This window comes from Miscanthus floridulus, chromosome 16 (assembly GCF_019320115.1).
Source record: "Miscanthus floridulus cultivar M001 chromosome 16, ASM1932011v1, whole genome shotgun sequence".
Classification (NCBI taxonomy): Eukaryota; Viridiplantae; Streptophyta; class Magnoliopsida; order Poales; family Poaceae; genus Miscanthus; species Miscanthus floridulus.
The window spans coordinates 89,442,039-89,453,856 of NC_089595.1; the positions used below are offsets into that span (position 1 = coordinate 89,442,039).

At 47.5% G+C, this 11,818-nt stretch overlaps 1 protein-coding gene and 2 pseudogenes across 1 annotated transcript; 1 reads left to right on the forward strand and 2 right to left on the reverse strand.

Annotated features, from left to right (window-relative positions):
* Positions 1-726: 726 nt before the first annotated feature.
* On the reverse strand, positions 727-2,459 carry LOC136513437 (aldo-keto reductase family 4 member C10-like). The gene is made up of 4 exons (XM_066507440.1): positions 2,255-2,459; positions 1,727-1,777; positions 1,249-1,500; positions 727-1,035 (listed from the first exon to the last, which is right to left on the reverse strand). Exons 1-4 carry the CDS (start codon positions 2,363-2,365, stop codon positions 952-954), a joined length of 498 nt encoding a protein of 165 aa, XP_066363537.1. The 5' UTR covers positions 2,366-2,459; the 3' UTR covers positions 727-951.
* Positions 2,460-3,325: 866 nt separating this feature from the next.
* On the forward strand, positions 3,326-4,546 carry LOC136510998 (glutathione S-transferase T2-like; annotated as a pseudogene).
* Positions 4,547-7,616: 3,070 nt separating this feature from the next.
* Positions 7,617-9,746, reverse strand: LOC136513436 (NADPH-dependent aldo-keto reductase, chloroplastic-like; annotated as a pseudogene).
* Between the last annotated feature and the right edge of the window lie 2,072 nt (positions 9,747-11,818).

Sequence of the window (11,818 nt, forward strand, 5' to 3'; positions counted from 1 at the left end):
TATCATAAGACACTCACATGGTCACTGGGTGTCTTCGCTGCATACTCCGGCACTGTTTTTCAGCCCATTTCAAGTCCAATCTCGACCAGTCCAACTTCTTTGAGATCCTTGACTTGAAATCATTCTTAATGGGGCCACTTTTCATCATAAACTCGACTGTGAGTTAGCCTATTGTACATCAACATGCTCTTGCTTTCTCTCTCCAATTGAACGTCTTAGACCCTCCTCCTAATAGTACGATCCAAAGAAAAAAGCAAAGCCCTAATACACACTACTAGTGAATGTCTCTGCACGTAGCCTACATTCGCTTTTATAGTGTCCTACTGTCCTTAGTCTTCACGAATATCCTTTGCATCAGGGCGAAGCTACATTCAGCTTAGAGGGTGCAAATGAACCACCTAAAATTTGTTAAAACAACGATTTTCTCTAATTTTTCACTATATATGCACCCCCACGGCATATGTATATGCACCCACAAGGCAAGAGCACCACCCTCTAATTTGCTCTAGCTTCGCCACTGCTTTGCACCATGCTTCAGTCAATGAACCAAGTCTTGTGGCAAAGACACTTGTCACTCATTGTGACTTACCTAATTGCATTTACCACTGCAAAACACATTGTGTTCATCGATCACGAAAACCTCCAAATCCACCGTATTAGGGACTATGCATTCAATCTCCCTTTTTTGTGATGGATGACAATACAAGACTCCAAAACAAATAAGGATAAGTTGAAAATGCCATTACTGCACTTTATTTGGTCGAAATTGGAACAGTCATCTTTGGATACAATGAAACATAAAGCTTCTAGAGGAATAGCAACAGGGGCAACTATCCTGAGGTTCTTTCTCCAAACCAAGGTAATCATATCTCAGCTGTCCAAGCAAAGCATCTGCCATGTCAGAATAGTTTCCTCATTTGGCTCTTTTATTCTGAAAAAAATTGTATGCTTTCATATTTCACCATCCCAAAAATCCTCCAATGTATTGTAGCCGCCCTGAGGATGAACTGCAAACTCAGCTCTCAGCAGCCTGACCTGCATGTAATAAACCAGAAGGAATATCATATGAGAAGAATGGAAGTGTAAGTACCCAAAGACTTCACTCAGTGCATTTCTACAAGAAACGACTGGTGCATTATATTGAAATATGCATATTGTTCTGGTACATGAACAGTTGTAGCAATCATAGACGAAGACAATCAATGAAATGCAACTAGCAGAAAAAAAAAAGGTTACATTAGGGCATGCCTGTTTGATTTCAGAGAACTTTGCCATCAAATCTTCAGGAATAGACCAGTCCAATATGTCAATGTTCTCCTTAATCCTTGATTCATTGGCGCTTTTTGGGAGTACACTATGGCCCATTTGAATTCCCCAGCGTAGAGCAACCTGGGCAGGTGTTTTCTGCAACTTATCTGCAACAGAGACCACAATGGGGTTCTTGAGGACACTTGGCCCATTGATCCCAGGAGATCCAGGTGAGCCTAAAGGCGAAAATGCCTGAAATAACAGCAGGTTAGCAGCATGAGTTTAGAGAAAGAAGCTTGATTAGTAAAAAATAAAAAATGAAGGTAAGGCTTGCATTTTTAGAGAAAGAAGCCTTAATACACACTACTGTGTAAGCAGGATTAGTAAAGAATAAAAAATGAAGGTAAGGCTTGCATTTTAGAGAAAGAAGCCCTAATACACACTACTTGTGAAAAACTGGGGTGCAAGTAATTACTACCTCCTTCTCATTGTTGTATGCTGCAGCACAATCAATATGCCGATACCCAGCCTGTGTCAGAAAACCAGCATCAATTTTAGACTGGGGTAGAAGAGATGCAAACAATCCGATGGCGTATCAATGACTTGGCAACACATTTTGAACAGAAAAAGTTAAAAACAGAAAAAATCTGTTGCGTTCTTCTTCTATATTTAAATTAACATTATGATCCTATTCCCTAAAAAAAACATTATGATCCTATTCCTTTGGAGCATATATGAACACTTCGAGGATAAGCTAGCTAGGTTAGCTGAGGTAACTGCATCAACATAGATTTCCAATTGCACATAAGGTTGTCCAATAAGACCTTATAATCTACAGAATACAGGCCCAAGGCATAACAAAGGATATATCCTATCCTAATCCTAGTATCCTGATGAAACGAAACCGGTAATTCAGACTGTTAGCACATACATACACAGGCAACCTTCGAAAGAAAATTTTCGTCTGAATGGGAAAGCAGAAGGGAATCAGAGCAGCGAAAAAGACCTTGACAGCAGCGTAGATGGCGTTGACAGCAGCGTCAGGTTGCATTTGCCATACGCCAAGGCCAACCGATGGGATCCTCGCGCCGGTATTGAGAACAAAGGATTCGGCCATCTTTAGTCAGTCAGGGAAACCCGGGAAGAATGGAAGATTGTAGAGGAAAAAAAGGAAAGCAGAGAAAAGCTATCGGAGAAGAAATAGGTTCGGTGTGGGGATGGGATTGGGATTGGGCCTGGGTGTGGGTGTGGTGACGAAGCCGTGTGGGGTTGCTCCAACTCCAACACTACTGGAACAGCACGGCACTGCATCACCGATTACCAGACTGCTACTCGATATATGTGGTTTAGGTAGAATTTGGGTACAAGGTCTCGAACTCCGGCAATCAGCCGAGCTCGCCGTCGCCGTGGCCTACCGGCACGGTCTAAGACAATGACCAAGTTCGAGTCGTCTCTCAACGGTAGAGGAAGGAGCAGATCGAGCTTCCTCCTATTCTGGGCCACGCAGGGTCCATGGTTCAGTTAACCCACTCCGGCCCAACTAGCCTGGTATTCGCCCTTCGATGCCTGGAAGGCCCATCACGCCTGACTGTCGCAAAGCTCCTCCTTCTTTAGGTTCAGGGACAGCTTCGTCTCCATCAGGTTCGTCAGCAGCAGTCGCCGTAGTACGGTGACACACTGACAGTTACTTGCAGCACTCGCTGGCAAATTAGTTATTGGAATTTGGAATCATCTGTAAGAGCAACCACGATGTAGGCAAAAACTAGTCGGTAATAAAAAATTTAGTATCAGCTAGCTGATACATTGTCAGGCCGATTCATAACAAAGAAATAGGAAAAGGTAACCATTGCGCTATGGTCAGCCCACAAGGAAATAAAAAGGTACAAATGGACTGTACATCTGACACAATACATTAAAGTAACTGTTGCCCCTCTTCCATCTCCGTGTCCCTCCACACCGTCTCTGTCCACACACACCATACTTGCTGAACTCCATCTTCTGCCTACAAAAGTGGATGATCTTGCTGCACAATTCTCAGCAGCAACTGAGATTGGAGTCTAGAACACTAGTAGTTCCAATGGAACCCTCCCCTAAAAACTTTTCCAATCTTCTGAATCATGACTCTCCAACCCAATACTCAGAGAGTAGTGGCCAAATCTCACCACCTACACTCCAATCTCAGTTTCCCTTTGGAACATCCAACTTTCTACAGAACTTCAATCCTTTTGGTCCTCCAGGAATCCACCCACCATATGGACATTCTCCTCCCAGATTTCAAGGTGTTCATCAGCAAGGGAGTTGGCTACAGCCCCCGCCACCAAGCTTTCAAGGATTTCATCTCCATGAAAGTGTTGTTCCTTTGGGTGCACCTACTGCCAATAGGCCACCATCAGTGCTGCAATTCACCCATTTTGGTGGAGCGGCAGCCAACACTTCTTCCCATGGATCCGAGACTAGTTCACGATGCTCTGCACAACAAGAGAAGCAATCAGTCAACATTGAAGAGTTAAGTGATAGCAGTGAAGAAGAACCAAAGAGGCGTCAACGCATCAATTGGAGTGAAGAAGAAAATGAACGGCTATTTAGTTCATGGACACATCACTCCACTAATCCTGTAATCGGCAACGACAGGAAATTTGAGTACTATTGGAAAGCTGTAGCTGCTGAGTTCAACGACAATGCGCCAAAAAATGGCCACAAGAGGTCAGTCAAACAATTGAAGACACACTGGGGTGATGTGAAGAGGGATATCACAAAGTTCAATGGGGCTTATGCTAAAGCTATGAGTGCACGCAGCAGTGGGCAATCTGATGACATGGTACTAAAAACTGCCCATGAGATGTTCAAGGGACAAAACAAGGGTAGGTCTTTCATATATGAGTACCTGTGGAAAGTGGCCAGGGAGATGCCCAAATGGCGTAGAATCATCCAAGAGGAGAGCACAACCAAAAGGACCAAGATATCTAAATCAGGAGCATATACTTCTTCATCGAACCAAGACACGGAGGAGGAAACCATGAGTAAAGAGGAACGTCCTGAGGGGCAGAAGAAAGCTAAGGCAAGACTGAAAGGGACAGGAAAATCTGCTGCACCATCTCCTTTGAGCAACCAACCAAGTCAGAATATGGTTATGTATCATGAAGCTATGTCAATGAAAGCAAAAACAAGCAAGAGACAAAAAATATAATACCTATTTGAAGCTGCTGGCAATAGATACCTCGAACTTCAATGAAAAAGAAAAAAAAATAGGCATGACACTATACTGGATCAGATAGCAAAAGACTTGGCTGAGGAGTAGAAAGTAGCAAGAGATTTCAAGTGTTGTGAAGTGTATCTGTAAGCTAAGAGTTAGTTTATGTATTAGGTTGCATGGCTTGTACCCCTAGTATTAAGTGTTATTTTTCTTAGTGTTGGCAGTGTATTTGTAATTTTAAGGTAGCTTATGTTTTAGTTTGCAACGCTTGTACCCCCAGTATTAATGTACACCTAATATTAATGAAACCAGCAGATGGCTGTTGACAAAAAAAACAAAGCAAAATATAGCTGTTGAGAAAAAGACAAGCAAAATATAGCTGTTGAGGTCATGCCAAAAGCAGCAGATAGCTGTTGAGAAAAAGACAAACAAAATATAGTTGTTGCATAGTGGACACCAGCTACAAATATGACCACCAGTCCAATACACCACTCCCTCATTCACAAGATAGCACTCCCTCATTCACTAGACACCAGTGGACAAGCCACTGCCTCATTCACAAGACACCACTTCCCTCATTCAGTAGTAAAAATGTCAACTGACTCCGATGATTCTATTGAGTCTGAGCTTAAAGCACAGATTGAGGCTGAGCTTGAGTAGGAGATTGAAGCTGAATCAGCTAGGTCCTCTATTCGACGTGGGGGTTACACAAGGAGGTACATCAACAGAGACCATGAAGGTGATTACAACAGACTGGTTGCTAAATATTTTTCAGATAATCCCTTGTACACAGATAATCAGTTTCGTAGAAGATTTCGCATGAGAAAGCATTTATTTTTACGCATAGTCGAAGCTCTAGGTGTTTGGTCTCCATATTTTCGTCTACGGCGAGACTGCATTTAGCAAAGTGGGTCTATCACCATTACAGAAAATGTACTGCTGCCATTAGAATGTTGGCATATGGTTCACCAGCTGATCTTATGGATGAAACATTCGGGGTTGCTGAGAGTACATCAATGGAGTGTTTGATTCATTTTGTGCATGGTGTTAGAAGCCTATTCAGTGCGCAATATCTACGCAAGCCTACTGATGCAGACATCCAACGTTTACTGCAAGTAGCAGATCAACGTGGTTTCCCTAGGGATGTTGGGTAGTCTTGATTGTATGCATTGGGAGTGGCAAAATTGCCCGGTTGCTTGGAAAGGGCAATTCACTCGAGGTGATTATAAGGTACCTACCATAATGCTAGAGGCTGTTGCATCTTATGACCTATGAATTTGGCATGCTTTTTTTGGAGCCGCTGGTTCAAACAATGATATTAATGTGCTTGACCAGTCACCTTTATTCACAGAACAGCTACAAGGCAAAGCACCTGAGGTTCAGTTCACTGTTAATGGGACATAATATAGCATGGGTTACTATCTAGCTGACGGTATCTATCCAGAATGAGCTACATTTGTGAAGACAATCAACAGACCACTAAGTGCTAAGCATAAATTGTTTGCAAGTTTTCAAGAAGGAGAAAGAAAAGCTTGTGGAACGAGCTTTCGGGGTGTTGCAAAAGCGTTGGGCTATCATACGTCACCCAAGCAAGACTCTGGGAACGGGAAGAACTCGCCAATATTATGTATGCATGTGTTATATTGCACAACATGATAATAGAGGATGAGAGAGAGAGGCATCTATGACAGTACCAGATGATAACACATATGAGCAAGGGCAATCTTCCCCAAATATAAGCGGGCTTGCACATGGACCAATCTATGGATTCACAGATGTACTAGACAAAGACATGGAAATTCGCAATCGATCAACTCACATTCGCCTCAAGGAAGATTTGATAGAGCACATATGGCAAAAAATTCAGTACACAACAGCATGAAGCAGACCTAAGAGTAGAGTCTCATCCATGTAATTTTTTTTGGGAAGATCATTCATGTAATTTTACAGTACCGCGCCAGCTAGATAATGGCTTGTCCAATTAGTTTAGTATTGTGTGTTTTTCTTCAAATGCTTTGTAATCTAAAGTAAGGCAACTGTACTTCTTCGTTTCATTGTTCTCAGTTTTACAAAAGAACTAGAACTACTGTCTTCAACCAAGTGTAGTTTGTTTGGCTACAAACTAAAGATTCTGGTTTTTCCTAACTAAAACTGAAGTAGTAACTTAGCCGAGATTATACCTGATGAGATGTAGAAGCACAGATCGCGCTCGGTATTCAGCTTGGGAGTCCCCCTACGATGTCAATGCCCCAGCGTCCCCAAGCCATAAGAGGTCGCCACCTCTGGAGTCCGTGCGACCCGGCCGTCCGCGTGCGGCGTGCCTGTCATGTCGGGCGTCCGCGCGCCACGCGAGTCGCCTCCCGGGCATCTGTGGGCAGGTCGCCGCCCTCCAGGTTGCCGCGCCGGCCATCCGCGGGCAGGTTGCCGCTCTCCAGGTTGCCGCGTCGGCCATTCGCGAGCGCCGGCCGATCTGACTTCGTAGGCTACATAAGGGCATGGAAGTTGCAGATCCTAGTAGATGCGATACTTGAGGAGGTATACATGGAAGGCCATGGTCCAATTTGGTGGAAGGAGTGAGATCGGGGACGGAGAAGACGGAGGCGGCGGCAGCGGCGAACAGGTTGAGGGCGGAGTTCTCCATCCACTCGCGCGAAGGGACATGGGAGGTTGAGGTGAGATTTTTTATTTCATCGTGGGACCCACTCCTATAGACTGGCTGATCCGGATACATTGTGGCTTGCAATTTTACTAGTGTCACATGCTGTTGGGCCCACTCTTATGGACTAGTTCAGCCAGATGCATTGCTCTTGCTCTAAGGTGCCGCCTTTATATCTGTCAAAGCTTCAGACCACGTTACAACGCAGGTGCCGCCTATTTGTTGCCAACTTGCCATGTAGATTCTTTTTTTTTCTGACTTGGAGCACGGAGAAACAAGAGTGACATGCTCCTTTTGATGCCCGGCGCTAGTCTCTAGACTCCAGTCCTGCCCGGCGCTGCTCCTTTTGATGCCGACTTCAGAACAACAGGGCAGTTGTGTCACCTCACCTGGGAACGAAGTGCTCAACAGTTTGACTTCCGAACTCGATTTGAAGCTAGTACTAGTAGTGTTCTCCAAATTGGGGGCATCAGTCGCAAGTTCAGTAGGGACAATTCCGGATTTTAAGTTTGGTATAATAAAAACGAATGCCAATTTGTCAAATGACAATGCTGGCAAACTGGAAAAAAAAGGACAATTGAAAATTATTGGAGTACCGAGTACCCGAACACTACGCACAAATTTATTCTTCCACGTACGTTTGGCCAAGTTCCGTAACTCAACTCCTCCCAGTCCCAGACAGTCGTCGTTCAGATCTCGCCATCCAAAAACTCTTCGATGGATTTGAACACGCCTTCGGGATCAACAAAAAAGCCCGCGCGAATAAACTTCTCCTGCAAATCACAGCCACGGTCACGGAGATGAAAAAGGTAAGACATTTGCAGTGCAGGTGCAGCGGCTGCAGTGTTTCGGGCTTTCAGCTTCCGATTGAGTTTCTGATGCCACTTCACTTGCCTGCTCGATCTCCGAGAACTTGGCAAACAGGTCGTCCGGGATGGACCAGTCGTAGACGTCGATGTTCGCCCTGATCCTCTCCTCGTCGGTGCTCTTCGGGAGCACGCTGTGCCCCATCGGGATGCCCCAGCGCAGCGCCACCTGCGCCGGCGTCTTCCCCAGCTTCTCCGCCGCCGAGACGACGACCGGGTGCTCCAGCACCGCGCCCGCCTTCACCATCATCGTGCCTGGCGACCCCAACGGCGAGTAGGCCTACGCGACACGACGACCGATGATCGAGAACCTCTGATCACACTACCTACCATAAAACTTTTCAAAAGAGCTCTCTGCAGAACCGCACGTACGGAGAGGTGTATCCCGTTGGAGTCGCAGAAGGCGCGGAGCTTGCCCTGCTGCCACACGGGGTGGCATTCGACCTGGTCGACGGCCGGGGGCACGCGCGCCACGGCGAGCAGGTCCGCCAGCTTCTTGCTCGAGAAGTTGCTGACACCGATGGCGCGCGCCTTGCCGGCGTCGTACAGCTTCTCCATCGCGGCCCACGTCGCGGGGATATCTGACGGAACAACGCTCTGCGGGCCGAAGCCGGCGCCTTTCTTCATTCTCACCGGCCAATGCATCTGACGAACCGCACCAGCGTCAAGTTTGTGACAAAAACAATGCAGGCATGCGTGGTTGGTGTTCTTCCGGACTTACGAGGTAAAGATCCACGTAGTCAGTTTGCAGGTCCTTCAGTGTGCCGTCCAGCGCAACCGGGACGTCCTCCGGCGCATGGTTGGTGTTCCTGCACAAATGTTCCAAGACGTATGCCATTCAGTGACGCTCCGAGATTGCAAGTCCTTGGTGACATTCGAAAAATGTTCAGGTCCCGGAACGAGAGAAAGGACTGACTGACTGACCAGAGCTTGGAGGTGATGAAGAGATTTTCACGCTTGACTATGCCCTCGTCCAGCACTTTCTTGAGACCAAACCCGACCTGCAGTGCAGTGCAGAGCTGTGAGGAGGACATCAGCACATCACCTCTTTTTCGTTGTTCTATGCTTGAGCACAGTCAATGTGCCTGTAACCTGCCTGCATGTTATTCAGGCCCCGTTTAGTTGAAGCCAAAAACCAAAATTTTTTGCATAGTACCCGTCACATCAAATCTTGCGGCACATGCATGGAGTACTAAATGTAGACGAAAAAAAAAACTAATTGCACAGTTAGCCGAGAAATCGTGAGACGAATCTTTTAAGCCTAATTAGTCCATAATTGGATAATTTTTGCTAAATAAAAACGAAAGTGCTACAGTAGCCAAAAGCCAAAAATTTTGCAACTAAACGGGGCCTCAGTAGGGGGAAATCAGGAATTGCAACACTCAATCAACAGTTCAAGAAAAAGGAGAACTAGTGTGCATGCATTAAGTAGACTGAAACATTGAAATTGGACCTAGATGAACACAGAAATGACAAATGAACATCCACAAGAACAGAGGCTGCGCGGCCGGACAGGAGAACAGTACTAGCTGGAACCAAGAACCAGGATATCAAGGATCAACGATGGGCTTACCTTCACGGCGGCATAGACGGCGTCGCCAACGAGTCCGACCAACGGGATCTTCGCGCCGGTGTTGAGGACGAAGTGGGTGGCCATACGCTCGCTATCCCCGCTGCCGTAACCGCACGCTGCGTACCAACACTTCGGTACCTGCCTCCAAAGGCTGGAGCCACAGAATATCTGCCTCGACACCCGACAGTGGCAGATGGAAATTGGAATGCACTCGCGTCGGACGCCGAGAGAGCAGCCTACACGGTCCGGTGCAGTTATAGGCCGGGCTCGGCAACCAGCGTTGCATTGTCGTTTGTCGGTGACGCCGATGCGGCAGCGATCCGTGCGGTGGTCCTGACGCGACGCCGCGACGGTGAAGTTTTGGGCGGCTTCGTCCCGGGCTCCCGGCCGGGTGGCTGGCATGGTACGCCAATCGCGATTTCGCGAAAGCGAAACAGGACAGCGGCGTTCGCGCACGAGACAAGGCGAGTGGGCTTGTGCCGCTCGTCGTCCCAAGGAATCCGTGGGCTACTTGAAGAATCTTTAAAAGCCCGTCACGTTACGGCCCAACCCAAATGTGGGTCTAAGTTTTTTTTATTAAAAAAATGTAGATGTGCTTTCAAGCTGCCAGTGGCGGACCCAGGATTTCAAAGTTGGGTATGCCCAAGCCCCAAGCTAAAGAAAATATATTATAAATTGAGCAAAGATTAAAGGAGAACTTGAGTTGTTGCCTCTGAATTTGGTTAAGAAAGATACCGAAACAAGATCTGTCTGTGCTTCCAGACGGCTCTAGTGGTGTGCGTCTGTGATGGCGACCAACGTGCCATCCTAGCCGCTGGTATCTAGTGGGGGTGTGAGGCGACCCGTGGTTGAACTACACCTGCCTGCTTCCTGAGTGCTCGAGCCACAATAGTGGTAGATCAGCTACAACACTGTGCGTTTTAGGGCGACACCGCACTCGGGTTATTTTTAAGGTTGCCGGGCGGTGTGGCCAACGTCTTCGCTAGGCAGGCGCTAGGATTTCGTCTCGCGGGAGCATCCGTCGGGCTCGCAGCTCTTGCGCTTTGCCTCACGAGTTTCTTGACCAAGAAAGGAGAATGGACTAGAATCAGCCTTGATGGCCAGGTGAGCAGGTAGGTAATGGGCTGCAACGTGGTTTCGTAGGCTGTTTTTAGGCCTGTTCACTTAGAGGAATTCTGGAGGAATTTGGATGGTTTGGAGGAATGCTAAAGGAATTTATGAGAGAAAAACACTATTCCGGATGAAAAAAGAAGCGGATCAAGCCGGATTTAAGGTCACGCGAACGGGGCTGTCTTGGGTTGCCATGGATTCTGCTGCCGTGGGTTGCCATGGATTCTTCTACCACTGCTGCTTCGCTTCTCCTGTGTTGATGACTTGATGTTCGCTTGTTCATCTCGGCTCCATCGATTTCATCGATACAGGCATACCAACCAAGGAGCAGCGCCGCCATGACGAGCTCGCTAGCAGCCGAGGAGTACCTTCCTTATCCAAGCCCCGTGCAGCACTAGTGCATGCAGCACCCCATGAGCATAGCCAGGCGCAGGGCTCCACCCATGCCCGCCGATGCACACTGACTACTCCGGCGGACCACTAGTGCATGCGGAGATCAATTTGACGGTGCTGCACTGCTGCAGGACCATGAGCATAGCCATGCAGTGCTGCTGTGTCCATGCACACTGACTACTCCGGCGCCGCGAGGCCCTCGCCAGCAAGGTCCAGTGCGGCCAGCGCGGCGACGGCGCCGGCGATTACAACGACGCGGCCGCAGCTTTCCGTCCCAAGGACCATGTTAGTTAACTGAGCTGAGCGACAATGACATGACACGATGCAGCCCCGCTAGGCGAATTCCACCACTGTTGTAGGAGCACGCACCACAACAGCGTCGACGACGCCGGCGGCGGCGGGACAGCTCTTCGTTTCTCTTCCTACCAGAGCTTGAGTGACGCAAGGAGCATTACTGCTATAACCCGCCCCAACCCGTTTCTCCTGTATACCCAACCCACCCCGACCCGTGAGCTACTACTACCCATTCTCACCCATCCACACAGACCCCGTTTTAAAACCCAACCCATAATACCCGTTGCGCCCCGACCCATTAGCAGGCCTACCTAAGTACCTAGAGGCAAATGAGCACGGCTTCCTCTATGAAAGACGCCGAGTCCATCGATCGCATTCATGCATGTTCTGTGCGTTCTCAGCAGAAGGAGCTGTTCGGTCGATGGTCTACGGCTGATGCTGATTTATTATGAGAGAAAAATATTATAACATGACTGATAAGTTGA

Coding starts and splice junctions, on each gene's coding strand:
- LOC136513437 (XM_066507440.1), bottom strand. CDS start 2,365: ATGGCCGAATCCTTTGTTCTCAATACCGGCGCGAGGATCCCATCGGTT. Junction 1,501..1,726: donor CATACAACAATGAGAAGGAG/GTAGTAATTACT, acceptor CTGTTATTTCAG/GCATTTTCGCCTTTAGGCTC. Junction 1,036..1,248: donor AGTTCTCTGAAATCAAACAG/GCATGCCCTAAT, acceptor TATTACATGCAG/GTCAGGCTGCTGAGAGCTGA.